Source organism: Micrasema longulum, unplaced genomic scaffold (assembly GCF_059751315.1).
Source record: "Micrasema longulum isolate JH-2025_06_02 unplaced genomic scaffold, ASM5975131v1 h1tg000548l, whole genome shotgun sequence".
Classification (NCBI taxonomy): Eukaryota; Metazoa; Arthropoda; class Insecta; order Trichoptera; family Brachycentridae; genus Micrasema; species Micrasema longulum.
In genome coordinates this window covers 1,466,578-1,484,095 of record NW_028277744.1, presented here as the reverse complement: position 1 = coordinate 1,484,095, position 17,518 = coordinate 1,466,578, and the positions used below count along the sequence as shown (strand labels likewise).

The 17,518-nt window shown below is 30.8% G+C and overlaps 2 protein-coding genes and 1 long non-coding RNA gene across 4 annotated transcripts; 1 reads left to right on the top strand and 2 right to left on the bottom strand.

Moving 5' to 3' along the window:
- Positions 1-5,236: 5,236 nt before the first annotated feature.
- On the bottom strand, positions 5,237-6,573 carry LOC148280742 (uncharacterized). 2 transcript variants are annotated; one of them, XR_015822537.1, is made up of 3 exons: positions 6,366-6,573; positions 6,061-6,238; positions 5,237-5,896 (listed from the first exon to the last, which is right to left on the bottom strand). It is a non-coding gene; the product is annotated as an uncharacterized LOC148280742 (long non-coding RNA). The 2 variants fall into 2 exon arrangements; XR_015822538.1 differs by having other exon boundaries at positions 5,766-5,896; positions 6,048-6,238; positions 6,366-6,552.
- Positions 6,574-7,796: 1,223 nt separating this feature from the next.
- On the top strand, positions 7,797-13,689 carry aurB (aurora kinase B). Its single transcript, XM_088227958.1, has 7 exons — positions 7,797-7,949; positions 8,036-8,194; positions 8,362-8,553; positions 9,680-9,836; positions 11,703-11,839; positions 12,516-12,747; positions 13,340-13,689. The coding sequence occupies exons 2-7, from the start codon at positions 8,070-8,072 to the stop codon at positions 13,430-13,432; spliced, it is 936 nt and encodes a 311-aa protein (XP_088084084.1). The 5' UTR covers positions 7,797-7,949; positions 8,036-8,069; the 3' UTR covers positions 13,433-13,689.
- Gip (hydroxypyruvate isomerase-like protein Gip) lies at positions 13,684-17,327 on the bottom strand. Its single transcript, XM_088227957.1, has 5 exons — positions 16,769-17,327; positions 15,210-15,497; positions 14,811-14,941; positions 13,992-14,169; positions 13,684-13,867 (listed from the first exon to the last, which is right to left on the bottom strand). Coding segments are annotated over exons 1-5 (852 nt in total). The 5' UTR covers positions 17,022-17,327; the 3' UTR covers positions 13,684-13,865.
- Positions 17,328-17,518: the final 191 nt, after the last annotated feature.

The window sequence follows — 17,518 nt, the reverse complement described above, 5'->3', positions numbered from 1 at the left end:
TAAAATTGAATTTTGTGACTTCGCATTCTTTCTAAATGAAAGTCGGTTTGTTTCATTTTCTCTTGGTATTGTGATCATGTTCATGTTGGCTTTGATATTTTTTTTTCCAAAATTCTGTATTTAAAAAAAAAAAAAATTACACACAAACACCATCATATTGTAAAATATTATTTGCTAATAAGTTAGTACCTACTTTTAATCCATTTAATATCAAACTTACATTTGTTTTTATAATTTTTATGATTCATTAAATACGTATTTTTCATGTTTATACATAAATACTTGCATGTATCAAGTATAACATTTTGAAAATATTACAAAAATACTGATTGTTATAATTATTACTGTTACATCAATTTGCTCGATCGTCAAGTAACATGCTGTTTTGTTCTGAGATAATACTTGTGTTGAAAAACGTTACATATATGGTCAACGAATTATAATTACTTATCTCTACATAATCTCGAGTCTCAAGTCTCAAGGGGTAATCATAGTGCGTAACGGCAAGTAGCCAAGAACGTCATGGGTATCTGAAGACAGGGTAATTAAAGTATTGTTTACACGTGGTCAGTACAATAGATATGGCAATATTGTCTTCTCCAGCTCCGTGAACAGCCACAACAGCGCAGGGCAGAACGATGGGACAGTAAAATTCGGCCGCAGTTCACACGTGAGCGCTGCGAAAATGAATACACGACGGCGTTTATTACGAGCGAGTTTACAAAAAATACTGTTCTTTTATACCAAAGATGTATTGGAATTATTAAAGAACGAACTAAATGATAAAAAAAAAGCATTTTCGCAGAAAAAATACGTGGAAGCGACCCACACGCGTCAACCAAATAACTAGTGTCATAAAGATATAATATAATAAACTCAGTGGCTTATTAAGTTAGGAAGGAAATAAACTAAAAGCTTATTAAACTACCTTGCAAAGTAAGTAATATTAATATTATCCACGACAATTTAAACACTAAACATTACAAAGACAATAAGAATAAAATTTATACATATATGTATGTGTATAGTGTATATATATATATATATATATATATATATATATATATGCATGTATATGTTGCAATGCATGTGTATGTATGTGTGTATGTGTATGATTGTTTATAAGGGTGCACACGTGTGTGTATATGTATATGGAGATATATAAATACACATATATGTTCGTCTGCCTTAGTACGGGTCTACTAGGCATTACTCTATAATATAATTTTAATTTTTTTAGCAGTAAAAAAATATTAAAAAATAAAAAAGACCTGTCCGTGGCGTCCGTGTGGACGCGCGTTGCGGGTTCACAAGAGGACAATGCGGCTGCGCACGGTGGCACTGCCCGTCTATTCTCGTGACAATGTCTCAGAACAATATCCTGTTCTGAAAATTGCTGTTTACACGTGGACAATGGTCGAGTGTTGGGACATAGCAATATTGTATTGTCCACGTGTAAAGTGCCTAGCAAAGGGATGAGAAAATGAAATTGATTTTGCAATTCCAAACGTTCCCACGATACAATAATTACATCGACAAATATATTGTAATCCAGCGTGGTTCAGGCGTAAATATTTCAATTTATTTGAAAAATATCATATTTTTAGCCCTAGATTATAATGGGACGCGGACGGAATGGGACGGGGCGGTATGTTTCTCGATAAATACTAATAGGTAAGTACTTAATAATGTTTCGAGTATATAATATGTAATACGAAACAATTTATAATACGTAATACGTGTACACAGAAAATCATACCTAAATATGGATGAAAACGATTAAAAAATGCCTTAGACGTAAGCACAATTATTAAATTCAATTTCTAAGAATCATGTTAACTTTTTCCTTTGATATGAAGACCATTTATGAAGCCAATTAAAAAAATTGTATGTGTATTTGTCCTGTCCACAGATAATATTCAGTGGTTTTGTCATTTGCCCAAATATTATTAATTTAAACAATGTTTTGAGTATGTACAAATGTTTGCAGACTGGCTGGATTACCCCCGGAATTATTTAGATTTAAATTTGTTGCAACAGTGAGGGAAAACATTTTTGAGAAGGGAATATGAACGTCGAGGCATTTACAGGGCTTATGACACGGATTATGGCTGGTTTAAGTGGCCACTTTACACACTGTGTAACATTCATCATTCTGCCTATGATTAAACATCCACTTTTCCTCAACTCGTCGATCTGTTGACTTTTATACAAAAGTTTTATTTTTAAAGGACCATTTGGGTTATAACGATTTACCCAAATATTTCAATATTGCTTGCCATTTTCAACGAGTTGTAAATAATTCACTATTAGAAAATGGGAATCAAGAGCGGGGTGCGAACCTCGGACCTTGGATCCGTGAGTCCACGATACTAGTCACAGGACCACGAGCCGATTCTAAAAACTAAAAGAGCTGAAACTTTGTATCATGTGAGTGAGATACATCCGGCTTAACCAATTCTTGCAACAAATTTGAATCTGAATAACTCCTTAACATTTGCATAAACTAAAAAAAATGTTAATTAAACTAACTGGTATAAAAAGAAGTTATAAAATTTAAAAAAATGTTTTCAGGCGTTGCCTAATAGGTAAATTGGTTCAGCCGGATGAATCTCACCCACATGATAAAGGTTTCAGCTATTTTACTTCACAAAAGTCAACAGATGGAAAAGCTAGGGAAATGCGGATGTTTAAACATAGGCAGAATGGTGAATGTTATACAGCGTCTAATGTTGCCACTTATACCAGCCAATGACAAGTCACAAGCCCCACAAATGCCTAGACTTTCAAATTCTATTCTTAAAAATGTTTTTCGTCCCTGTTGCAACCAATTAAGGGTAAGTACTTAATTTACTTGCGATGCCTACTTGAATTTTCTTTAGATTCGTATTCAACGTATTTTAAAAAAATATATATATTTTCACAAACGATTCGTAGCTCCTGGCCAGACATTTGAAACGAAAAATAAAAACTTTAGATCCCTCGCTTGTTTTTTTTTCTGTTTTATATTTATTTGTTTGAATTTACGTACTCATGTGTGTATATGCATATTGTAAATACTTATTATTATTTTTATACCAACCGTTCATTTTCACCTGATAATGAAAATGTCACTCGGTCGTAAATAAGCAAAATAAATCAAGAAACAAAAATACATTTAGTATAGGTGCCTATATAAAGAAAAAAAAATGGTGGTTGAGTACAAATTCTTTTTTTAAAAATATTTAATTAATATGGCTACAAAAATAATGTTACTTGTTTTTTTTTTCTTTTGAAATTTACTTACATATTTATTTACTTGGTTATCTTAAATACATATTTTTCAAAAAAAGAGACTGGCATTCTTAGAGAGTGGCTTACACTGTTTTAGATTTTTAGTGCATTAGAAGTTATATAATTTCAGTTTTTAAAAAAACATCATGTTATTTGAACAAATACAGTAGAACCCCAGCTATCCGGAATGACAAATATCAGGATCGTTTAAGGAAATAAAAAATAAAGGAGTTGTTATAAAAACAAATGAAAAATAGCGCTGGCGGCCGGCGGCCGGTGCGTTTCTTTGTCAAAACAATCGACCTTTCTGGACATGTTTAAGTATTTTTTTTATAATCCGGATAGCTAGAGCTTTAGTGTATAATACAAATGGTGCAAAATTAAAAAAAAAAATATTGCTAATAAAAGAACACATTCGTATGAATTCAACCATTTCCGCTTTATTTTCTAGGTAGGTAGGTACTTAATACGACATAATATTATGACGTACGATCATCACGTCGGCTGGTGATGGTAATTTTCGAACGGGTTATTTATTTAAATTTTTAAAATTACGTACATGACACAGATAAACATAATTAATATATATCATCATATGTAAATATAAAACTACGTTTCATTCTTTCATTGTATTTAAGTGTGATGCTTCAGTAAATTTAATTCGTAAAAAATATTGTCAGTTTAACAACAGCCGTGATATCGTCAGGCCAATCGACCTGTTAATGCACGTACACGCTCCCTGAGCCCTAAAAAATGATGACCATTAATTGATGCCCAAACGCTCAGTAATGCCCAACGCGTATTTAGTCGTTCTTTCGTTCTTTGACCACCAGCCGGGTGTGACGTGAGCTTCACGCTAGAAACGCTTAGAATCGAAACCAAAATGTTTACATGGGCCATGAAAACGTGTAAAAATCGTTCTTGTTTATAAGCGATTGATAAAGCGTTAAATAATTTATATCAAGATATAAGAATAATCAATTTATTTTACATATCAAAATACGCCTTTCGGCACAAAAACGAAGCTCTTCTGTCTAACAAGAGTTCACTTGTAGGAATACGGTTTTAAAAATGTAATAAATATTATTTTATCATTCTGCAACATAAAGTGAAAAGAATTGAATGGGTAGAAGTTACTGGAATTTGAGGAAATAATCTAGTTGAGATCCATCAAACACGAATGTTGTTTGGAAACATTTAAATACAAATTCTTTTATATACCGAAAATGAGTATCCTCCCAGTTTTTGTAATATGTATATGCATTTTCCCCAATTACGTGGATGGATACGTTTTCGTATCACTAATTTTAAAAATATTTTTATCTATAGGGCGCGTCTATGTATATTAATAGGTCAGTGCCAAAACTGCCAACGTCGCGAATATTGTATTTTTTCAACCAGCAACAAATTATCTTATCACGACTTCCTTCACACTGGTAGGATTTTGTTTAAATTTGCATAAATTTACTTGGACCATTGAATTCAATCTCCCGCTGAATGCAATGTCTGTACAGAGCATAGCGGTATGTACTGTCCATTGTTTTGCCGAATTACAAGAAAAAGTTCCAATAAATAATAATTTGTTGGGAGAAATTATCTCTGTGGGTTTTCTGGTTTTACATACAATGTGTAGATAGGTGTATAATAATGCTTGCTCGGGCAGTCTTATAAGATGGGCGCATTGTGAAAATGAGTTTGTCCAAATTTTTGAAATACAAGAAAAGGGGTAAGAACCAGTCCATGTCTACAAACTCAAAATATTGTAGATTATATCAACTGGTCCAATAAGAAGTTGAAAAATATTTTTAGGCGTTGCCTAGTATGCAGTCAAAATAACTCAATAAATCTCATCCGCATCGATAAAGGTTTTAGCTCTTTAACCTCACAAAAATCTGCAAATGGGAGAGTTACAGGAATATGGATGTTTGAACATAGGCTGAATCGTGAATATTGTACAGAGTGTAAAGTGGTCGCTTACGCAAGACAATGGCAGGTCACAAGCCAAATCCCTAGACTTCTAAATTCCTCTTTTTAAAATATGTTATAAGCCATATCTGAATATTGAAACATATTATGCTAATTTGAACTCATTCGAAATAAAAATTTAACCGGATTTGTACATACCCAGATAACAATTTAAACTTGCCTTAAGCTTGTATCAAGTTTGAAGTATCAAGAGTTCAAGCTTGACCCAAGTTTGAGATTGCAACTCTGTAAACTTGAGGCAAGTTTAAAGCAAACTTCCTAGTTACCATCCAACAAACCTGCACGATGTTTGTTTTTTACAAAAAAAACAAACACCATGCAAGTTTGGATTTATTTAGCAAAAAAAAAACAAAAAATACAAAATAAAAAACAAAAAAAAACAAAAAAAACAAGAAAAAACAAAAAAAAGGAAAAAAAAACGAAACAAAAAAACACATACCAAAAAAAAAACACGAAGCTTCTTAAAAATATTAATGGTAAATAAAATATCTTGTTATTATTACTCAGTATATTTATTTTGAATAAATAATAAAAATTACGGGCTATTTTTGCCAAGAAAGTCAGATGATGTGATGACAAATAATTCATGTCAATCGACTGGAGATCAGAGTCCGGTGCATTTTTTTGTCTCTCAACTCTGAAACAAATAAATAAAACTGTTTTATGACTTACTAGCTTTTCGACTAGAGAGATTTCTCATGGTAAAAAGTATCCGATATTTAAATCAAAATTTGCTGCAACAAAGGGAAAACATTTTGGGAAGGACATATGGAAGTCTAGATATTTACTGGGCTTATGTACTTTCATTTGCTGGTTGAAGTGGCCACTTTACAAACTGTGTAACATTAAGCGTTCTGCCTATGTTTAAACATCTTCATTTTCTCAACTCTTCCATCTGTTAACTTTTGTGAAGTATAAGAGCCTCTGGGGTTAAAGTATTGGTTTATTATATCGATATATTATCAACAGCCTTTTCGTTCTGTAAATAAAACATAATTCAATCAATTCAATTCAATAACAGTATAATGTTTGTGATATTTAATAATTAATCAGTTTAAACTATTGTAAGCATTATGCAGTGGATGAGATATTAATATCATACTTACTTTTAAAGAGCTCTTGACAAGACGGTTTTGTAGAGTGACAGTGCAACAAAAACTCATTTTTAATGTTTTTTCCTCAGTGGCATTTCAATAGTTTATCCTTTAAACTGAGTATTAACATTTCGACAGTATAAAAAGTTTTAAAATCGCCGGAAAAACGTCCAACGATAAATGCGTAATTAAAAATGACATGATACCCACGGACAAAAACGGTGAAATATATAATTTTTCTATGACTTTGATAGTATTGCCAACCTGAATGTTGTTTGGAATTAACCACTTTTTTGGATATTTGTCATCCAATAATTTAATTCGGTGGCGTCCGTGGTGTAGTGGTTAAGACATTTGTCTCACACGTGGAAGGTTCTGGGTTCGATTCCTGGTGAGAACACAAAAATTAAATGTGATTTTCTTAAGGCTGGGCGTAACGTGTTGTAATTCACCACTGTAATTGGGCCTGACGGCCTGTTGTGGTGCCGAAAAAAAAATCGGTCTTGTGGAAAAGTCCTGGGATTAAATATAATAGTTTAAATAAAAAAAAATAAAAAAAAAGGAATTCTCTCCATATTTTTATGTATATGGCAATGTGTTGATCATCACTATATGACTTTCGGATTCTGAAATACCATTATTGACATAACAAGATTCCAGCAAGTTTTGTCAAAACTTGTCTCTTCAAAGTTGTCATAACAATATTCCAGCAACTTTTGATAAAAACTTGTCTCGTCAAATTTTCCTTTTCAACCTTCCATCAATCTTAAATCAAGTTTGTACCAAGTTTCACTGCTATCTGGGTAGGTACGTTCTTAACTATTGAATATTTGTATTTTTAAGTTACGCGGACTCAAAAGTAGTGACTCAAAGTACTTATTTGAATGCTCAAAAATATAATTTCATTAAATTTAAATTATCCTGTTTTTCGATACAGACTTACTTGTTTATGTTTAGAAAAAGTAGAATAAAAATATTTAGACTTTACGAACAAAAAAAATACTGTCGAATTCTAAATAAACGGTTATTAAAAAAATAAACAAATTGATTTTTCAGTAAACAAATAATTTTTGATCAATTTCATTGAGAAGGATTAAAATTTTATGCGTTGGTTCTGATTCGCAGCTAATTTAAGTACTTACCTACATATAAAATTGTAATATTGTCATTTTGTTTTTAACGTTTGTACCCTGATTAAATGATTGCCAGGCGTGCTAAAATGTCGCTACTAAAACGTATTTAGTCCGAACATATTTTGTTCTCCAAACGCTATTGTATTTATTCGCTTTCACTTTTATTATTAGAAGATATAATATTAAGTCAAGAAATAATTTAAAATACATTGTATTACATTACTAAATGAGAGTAATTTGATTATATATTTTCGCTACTTTTGAAAGTGAATTATAATTTAGTCTTCTGGCAACTTCACCAAAGCCGTCTAACGTATTCAAACTTTAACGAACCTGTCGTTTGAGATTTTGTAAAAATAAAAAGTAAAAGGCTGAGTTTAGTGGCTAGTTACAAATATTTATGATTGAATATTTAAGTGTTCACACGTTTGATTATTTGGGTTGTTGTAATCATATCTTCAAGGTGTGGATGTTAAGATGTTTTATTTGAATAGTGTTTTTTCAAGATTTGTTTTTAAGTCATTTTCAGTAATTTCTTCATTGCTTTAGTTTGTGAACAAAAATTGTAATTTGCCTTTCTATTATGGCACTAGCAAAAGTTAATAGACTAGAAACAGAACCATATTTGGTTGGAATCCCAAATGATGACAAGGAGGAAGTTGACTTTCTTATGCGCAAAATGATGACCCACGAAGCTTATGGAAAACCGTAAGTAATTTCTATGTTTGTGATTATGTATGTTTGTGATTATAATTACATCTATTTGCCTGAAAATTCTTATACGACTTGAGTAAAATCATTATAGTGCTTAGTGTAGTGTGTTGTAATTGAGCCTGCATTGGGAATAATTTCATATTTAATTTTATTGTTTATAGATATGAATGGGGCCCTAGTGATTTTGAGTTAGGCTGTGGAATGGGCAAAGGAAAGTTTGGCCGAGTGTACTGTGCCCGAGAGAAGAGAACTGGACATTTTGTAGCCATCAAAACACTCTTCAAATCTGAACTGGTCAAATCCAACGTAGAGAGACAAGTCCTGAGAGAAATAGAAATTCAATCTCGTCTGAAGTGAGTATAGTTTCTTGTCAATTATTTTAGGAACATAAATAAATGTACTAAATGTTTAAATGCACATGATATATAAATATGGCGTGTCAAGTCGATCCTTTTAGCTCTAAAATGTTACATAACAATCAATATAAAACAAAAAGGACATACATGTTATCCTAGTGAAACGACTCTAAACTAAAATTTGTTTAATATAATGTTTTCATATTTCAATGGCGTCTGGCGGCAGTTCACGTGATCTACATTTCTGTTCATTAAAATTTGACATAAAGGCTCTAGTTTCCAAGATAAATTACAAGAAAAAAATGCATACAAGGGTTAAGCCAGTTTAATACTGGAAATAAAGCAATAATTTAATATTGATGAAAGCCGTTTTAGATTATGTAAAACAGTATAGGCATTAATCAGGTTTCTTCAAATTTATTTTTTTACACAAACGGCATAAATTGCCTTTAACATACACATTAAACATAAATATGAAGAAAAAAATAATACATTTGTACATATATATAGATAAATACATAATAAAAATGATAAAATTGCATAACTTTAACAATAGTAACAAGTAAATACACATAAGTAACCCAAAATATGAACAAAATAAATACATAAATATGATAAAGCAAAAAAGAAAAATGTTTTCAAAAAGAAAAGTTTAAGAATTATATTGCGAGAGAAAAAAAAGAAATCAGACTCGTTTTATAACTATCAAGTCCAGAACCAAATATATCAGTCTTATCCTCATACCGATTACCATATCTGTGGAACCTAGGGATAGGCGAGTACCTGTGATAGTTGGTCCTAGAACTTGCGGAGCAAAAAAGAGATCTGTATCTGACTAGGTACACGGAAACACACCAACTCCAGCAAATCTAGACAGCCGATGAAAGAATTGATCAATTTTATTGTTTCTTTATTTAAGTTTATTTTAATGTCTAAGAGGTTTGTAAAATTTAAAATGTTATCTCAAAACTTCATTTTTTGACTTTTATACTTTATATCCTGTTGCTTCATACAGTATAATAAAAAAATAATAATTTTAAGGCACTGAAAAAAAAAGTTTTTAAAAATGTCGATCTCAAATGAATAAAATAATAATACCTAAATGTTTTTTGTTGTTTTTCAGGCACCCCAATATTTTACGGTTATTGACGTGGTTTCACGATGACAGGAGAATATACTTGGTCTTAGAATTTGCAGATGGTGGAGAACTCTATAAATACTTAAAGAAAGCTGAAAATGGAAGATTCTCGGAACGAAAATCTGCAATTTACACTTACCAGGTATTTTAAATGCATTTGAAAATGCATCTGATAATTTGTCTAGTTATTGAGGGTTTTAATTATTAACCTGTCCGGGAGTATGGCCGTACATGGTCGTCCAAACAAAATTTTCATCAATGGAGTATGGGCGTACATGTACGTCCGATTATTTTCAGAAATATTATTTGGGCTTGTAAAACCGATGGTTGACAACCCATGAAATAAAACATCGATAATTTTGATATAAATCATATCTACTGGTATAATTTATTATTTTTATTCAAGAAAATATGTTGCTTATAGCATTGACAATGATATAAAATTATAAAAAGTAAAAAAAAAACATGAAAAAAAACTCACTCCCCAGATACAGTTTTGTCGGCAGAAACTCACTCCCGGACAGGTTAATAAACAATTCACCTGTTGTTCATATTATTTGTCTGTTGAGAAATAAAAGCAATGAGGAATTTCAGTGGTTTTCTTTTTATTTGTTAATATACTATCAAACTAAGTCATTTTTAAAAATATAAATCGTGGTATTATCGCTATGAATTTTTTAAGTTTTGTAATTTCAAAATTACTCCGCCCGTTACATCATGAGTTGTCGTCAGTGAGTTGATCTGACATTTAAAAATAGAGCCCTGTAGCATCAAAATATACTAAACGTTAAAAAAAGTGGCTTCCCGGAAACCGAAAATCTGTCCCATCACAATAACACTGTAATTGATTGGTTGATTCATAAGAACTTGCGATGTAGTCACATAAAATGCAAGTACAATGAAATGCTCTAATTTTTGCCACATTTAATAAAACATTTTCTGTATCCAATTTCCCGTAGCACAGAACTTCCTCACTAATTCATTACTTGGTGTATCGATTTTTTTAAATGCTGTTTTTTTGTAAATAATATTTATTTAGCAGACGGATAATAATAGCTTCTATCCGAATTTATTCTCATACATATACTGAAACCTCTTTGACACGGTGTAAACGTATCACGCAGTACCGTGTAAAAAAACATACTAAAATAAGAAATATTGTTGAAAACTTTTCATTGTATAGGAATTTATTTGAGATTTAAAAAAAATAATTGTTTTTTATTTATTGTACCTTAATTTTATTAAAAAAATATAACCTGTAGCTCAATCACAAATAACTATCGATGTACTTAAAAACATGCTAAGCATTTGAGCGATCACAACGAACAATAATGAACATGCTTAAGTTATCGCAGTCATAAGTCAACGCGTGTGTAATCCTTAAGTTAACGCTTGTGTCAGTTTGTTTTTTGTTTTTCACGTAAATAAATACAGTTCACTGGAAAACATTTGGCATTTACCATAAAAAAAATACAATTTATTGCATTTTCAAAATAGTAAGGAGTATCTAATACAAAAAAGTGAAAATTAAATTACAATTACTATGGCAACTGCTTTTCTTGACATTTGGCTTGTTAACCGCCGGCTAAATGCAATAAATAGCACGATAAACAATAAATAAATAAAAAATAGCAGTTTTGGAATATTTTCCATATTTACACCGGTGAAATTCAAATATGTGATTGCGCAGCAGGATTATACGTCGCGAAATGTAAATATTTTGACATTTAATATTAGGTGTTAACAGATGTTCGATTGTGATCGCGAATACGATAAACAACCATGGTCTGAAATTGCTTATTAGCATGTCGATAGTTATTTGTGATTGAGCTACTGACAACAACCCGTGTTGGTTTGAAACTATGTAAGAAATCCCAGTGTATATTATTCGGGATGATAAATTACTTAAAACAAATGATTTGGAATGAAGAAAAAACAGATAGTCAAGCGACCGCATATATCAAATAGTTTAGTTTGACTTCTATTAAAATTGTTTTGTTTTTTTTAGATTTCCAGTGCATTGGAGTATTGCCACCGTAACAATGTTATTCATAGAGATCTCAAACCTGAAAATATTTTGGTTGCATCTGATGGCACACTCAAATTGGCAGACTTTGGATGGTCTGTTCATGCGCCATCCAAACAGTAAGCTTTCTTACATAATGCTTGATATAAATTTATTCACACTTAGCTCGCGGTGGGGCGATTTTGGAAGCAGTCAGGCAAAATAGGGACACCTACCTAAGCAATTTACAATTTAGTAGTTTAAATTAAACTAACATAAAATATTTATTTTGCCATGTACCATAATTTTAGCCGATTTTAGGGCTGCTTTAATTTCACAGTGTATGAAAAATGAATTTGGATTGGTTTGGCCAAACTGGCTACGGTAGAACACATACATCCAACCTATAGGTGGATCACCAGTGGTACATGCATATATCTGTCTGTTTCCGGACGGATGATGAATACAGTTCCGTGTGTGAAATATGACTAGAACCTTTGAGGAGTATTTTCAGCATGACTGTTGAAAATCTGGCAACGCTCGTAATCTGGAACCCTTGGCGTTTTGGTAAAAAAAAAAAAAAACAGAAATACATAATAAAATGTGATTCATTGGATCGAGAAAAAGACTGAAGTGTGTTCTTGACTGACTGGGATTAAATTGATTGAACATAATCAATTCGCCGAAATGATTACAAGACTTTTTAAAAGTCTTGAAATTATCTCTGGAAGCCACCGCGATTCTGAACACTCCAGAGGATAGAGAAAGTGTTGCTAGCATGTAATTAGTACGATGTAATAAAACTTACTTTCCCAGGCGCAAGACCATGTGCGGAACTCTAGACTACCTGTGCCCGGAGATGGTGAATGGACAAATGTACGATGTAAGCGTGGACCAGTGGTGTCTGGGTGTTCTGTGCTATGAATTCCTCGTTGGATCTCCTCCATTCGAGACGGAAGATCAGCAATCCACTTATCAGAGGATCAAAGCCATCGATGTGCATTACCCGCCGTGGATTACTCCCGGTGCCAAGGATTTCATTTCAAACGTAACTATCCCTACAAATTCATTTCTATGGCTGGTATATAATAATATATTGTCCTATTGACTACCGTCCATGATTTATTACTGTGACTTATTTTCTCTTAATTGATATTTACACTTCAACTAGCTTGTTTCAATCCTTTTTTGATTTATCATTTATCATCATTTTTTATTTGCATGTTGAGACAATTAAATTACAATTGGAATGACAATTAATCTCTCCTAAAATATACTTTTCAACGTATTTAAAAAATATTTTTTTTGTCTAACCGCAATCTATTTTTTTGTACTTTTTATTGTTTAAATTATGTGTTTTTTTTAAACCTACATTTTTGTGAGTGCCCTCTGGGCATATATTATATATGTGCGTATGTATATGCATTTTGTTTTTCAACATGTTCTGATTCATGTCAGTCACACTGTACTGGATAGTTTAAAAAGACTTAAAAAAACTCTTAAAATTATGTCATTTTTTCTTTCTAGTAAAGTTAGCATTATGGGCAAATTTATAAATTAAGGTATTGAAATATGTCATTTCCTTCATTAAAATATTTGTAATCCAAATTTTTTCATTTTATTTTATGTTCATTTTTCAGTTGTTGAAATTCCGCAGCTCTGAAAGAATGTCTCTCATTAATGCCATGAGACATCCCTGGATCACAGAATTTGTGGGAAAATCATCCCACTAATGCACTCGGGTTAGTCTGTCTCAACGATTGTTTACTTAAACTTGTATATATTATATTGTTTATTTACCTGACAAACTTAGTTATTTGTAATGAGAAAAAACAATCTCTATCAGAAGTTTAGTTTTTTATTTTACACTGTACCCTGTATCTTAAATTCCTATTTGGACTTATCATAGCTTTATGAATATTAATTATTGTCTTAATAAATTAAGTTGATTTTTGTACGATATATCATGATATAAATGAAATTCTGTCAGTTTGCTTTGTTTTATTTCAACAAAATTTACAAGTCTTTAAATACTCATACTCACTTTAGATCATTTATAAACAACCCATTAAAATAAAAATCTGATTCACAGTTGTGAATTCCAGATATGTACGTAAATCTTTTAGTATTGATTGTTATAAAAAACTATTTTATTTTGTAAATGTTTTTTTTTTTTTTTTTTTTTTTTTTATTTATTTATTCACACTTATTATCAAAATACAATTCCATATTCACTTTGCCCAGCTAACAAGGGTACATACCCCGTTCCAAGCTAGGCAAATATTTTATTTTATTCAATCGTATATCCAAAATCTACTATCCATTTCAAGCCTTCCTGTGATCCTTTCAAAGGAGAATATTCCAAACCAATATAATCGTTGTAACCATTTTCCTTCAAGAAATCCAGTACGTACTTGTAATTAATTTCACCTGGGGTATTTGGCTCATTTCGCTGTGGAACTTGCGCAATCTGTAAAATTCATAAATTGATATAAATGTAACTTTTGCCACAAATAAATTAAATACATTACTCTTTTCTTAATGGTTGTTTAAATTACATATGTGCCTGATTATTTTAATAAAAATAATTTATTTGAAAGCCAAGAATTTTCAATTTTAATTATTGTTTCAAATGATTTGTTGCATTTTAAAATAGTACACACACAATATATAAGAAAAGTATTTTGTTATTTCAAAAGAACTTTTGAGTTGATAAATATCAAACGCCAGTATGTCCACAACAATCCACCACAATGTCCATGTGGACCTACTAGCTTCTGAATTAAAACAGAGGTTTTTTGACAGTGTTTTCATTGTAATAATAAAGACATGTTTTAATTTAAATAGTAGCAAAATGATCTTTTTTTTTCACTAAAACATTTGAAGAATGTAGAACAATTGTCAAAAAAAAATTTGGGTGGACATACTGGCGTTTGATATTTATCAACTCTTTTGTCCTTTACACTATGGAGATTCTTTTGCTTTGTAAAAATAACTATGTAGATAAATATCCTCGTTTTTTTTCATCCGTTTTGATATTGTTTTAATTTTTAACTACAGTTTTTATGCAAAATGAATATTATATATTTTTTTTAACTAATATTTTATTACCTGAACATGGCCAACGTATGGCATAAATTCTCGGATACTGTGAGATATGTCCCCTTTTATTTGTTGTAAGTGGAATATGTCGAGCATTAGGCGTAGATTGGGGCTATCAATCCTTTTGATAATCTCAAGTGCTGTAAAACAGAGAAAATAATAATGCACCAATTCAATAAAATCATAATACTTAATGATTGTGTTACCATACAAAATGGTAATTTATCTATTCAAAAATAATTAAGACTAAATCAAATCTGTTACCTATTCAATCTTTATATAGATTTCCTCGGAGTCCTTTTTGTAAATTTTATTCCCAGGTTATTATTTATCATAGGAAAGTTTTACTATATAGATTGTATTGAAAATATATTTTTATTTATTTAATTATCCCTAAATGTTCATTACCTTTGTCAAATGAGTTCATAAAGTATTTTGGTACGGAGTATTTGTTAATTGGTTCTATAAGGCCGATGATTCCTGCATTTTTCAACTGTTCTGAAGCGTATTTAAGATTATTTTCATATGTTTTCCAATGGTCTTCATTCCGCACTTCATCTATGTTACCGGCCATTACATGGAGCTTCGAGCATTGTAAAGCCTTGGCATATTCTATGGTTTTGGCCAAATTTTTGCGGAATTCGTCCTCTTTTCCTGGTTTAAAAGTAACACCAAGCTCCCCATTTTTGACATCACCTAGAACAAAATTTCGATAAGGTGTTATAATTTATAGAGTAGAATACGTTTTAGAAGCTTGAATTTGGACTAGTGTCAAAACGGGTGATATTGCTATTGTCGGAATTATTTCCCCTATTTTTAATGATTTAATTAGATTTACTCAGTTGTTATTTTGGAATTACTAGCAGTTTTTACTTGTTGCGGGGATTAAATAATAAAATATACATTAGTTGAGTTGTATAGAATCAAAAGCAGAACTATCCCACTCAAGAATGCTGGACAGTTCTGCCTTTGATTCTATACGACTCAATTCAAAAGCATATTTCTAAATAAACTGTTGAGAAATGAAATATTTTCAACAATATCCATAATATTTAGGTATCTTGAAAATTTTGGTGCCATTTGTCAATATTTTATAAAAATATACAACAAAGTAGACATATCAATGATTGAAGAGTACTTTATTTAGTTAAATAGTGCTTTAGTAGTATTCGTTTACAAAGTTTAGTTGAATACTCACTATTAAATTGAATAAAACACAGATATATCTGTAGAAAACAACAATAATTTTTAAAATATTAAAAAATATTCATGAATGCCGAATGCAATACAAAAAACTGAAAATCATTAATGAAAAATTTCACAAAATATTGCATGAAATATAAACCTTTTTTTTTTCAAAAGCCTGGAAAAAAAATTTATATGGCATTTCTAAAAACACCCAAAATAATGTATCTCTTATTGCGGCAACTCATTCATCAAACTTATATATGGGTTTTTAAAAAAAACTTTTTCTCCTTCACTGTATGTTATAATTTGTGCTACAACCTTTGTACTACCTCTTTTCAAAACTTTCCACATTGTAATTAATAATATAGACTTCAAAAAACACAAACAACAATCGGAATTAGCAAGCGCAACTCAGCGTGGAGGGGGTATTCTGATTCTCGTAAAATACCACCACGATTCTTCCTAAATGTGTTAGTCTCTAGTAGTTGTGTTAAGATACTAATGAAATTTCTGATCTTGACTAGCTAAGATTTTCCTGTTATAATATACGTAGGAATTTTAAGAAAGCAGCTTGACACTAGTGAGCTCCATAATTAAATCTTACTAACAATTGTCTAGTTCAATTTTATTTATTATTACAGATAGAAACCAATTATTGTTTTTGATTTTCTCTCCAATTACTAACAATTCCCATTGATTCCATATTAAACTTTATTAAATCTAGTTTGAAATTTCAAATGGTGGTAAATTTGTCAGTATTTTTTAAATTCTTAACTCACCTGTACAAAGATTAATCAAAACTTGTTTTAATCCAGATTTTTCTTTAGCTTCCTTCACTTCTTCTATAGGAATTCCAAAGGGAAATCCGGATTCAACGGCTTTAAAACCAGCCTCACTTGCCAATTGATACCTCTGAGGAAATGACGCACTTTCGAGAAACATAAAGCTCAAATTCGCACAGAATTTCATCTTAAATCTTTTGATAAAAACTAACAGCAGAATGTTATTAAATATTTTATTACTGACTTGCATGAATGCTTGCTTATAAATACAGTATATTTCATATCATCAAAGAAACACACTTAGATAAAAAATGTTTTTATCTAATTAACCACTGAAGCAAAGAAATTGGTTTATTTGTTATTACGTACTTATCTAGTTAGAGATAACAGAGTTTTATTTAACTTGATTGAGATATTTATCTCATAATTAAATATAATTGTAAATAAATGACTTGAGTGTTTTCACAACCAAGGTTCTTAGAGTTAACCTGTTTACACCTGTAGAATCTTTGACAGCTGTCACTTTCTTAAGGTTATCTTATCATTTGATAATGATAGTGTTGCCATTTTGCACAAATAGGAAATTCCAGTATTGAAAATAAAGATGTTGAGAGCAAAAGAGATCGTTACTAAATGAAAAAAAAAAAAATGAAGATAGACAGATTATATATAGATTTAAAAATAAGGTAGAAGTTGCATAAACTAAGGCCAGCATTTATGTAGACACCTGCATTTTAAATTTTCTTT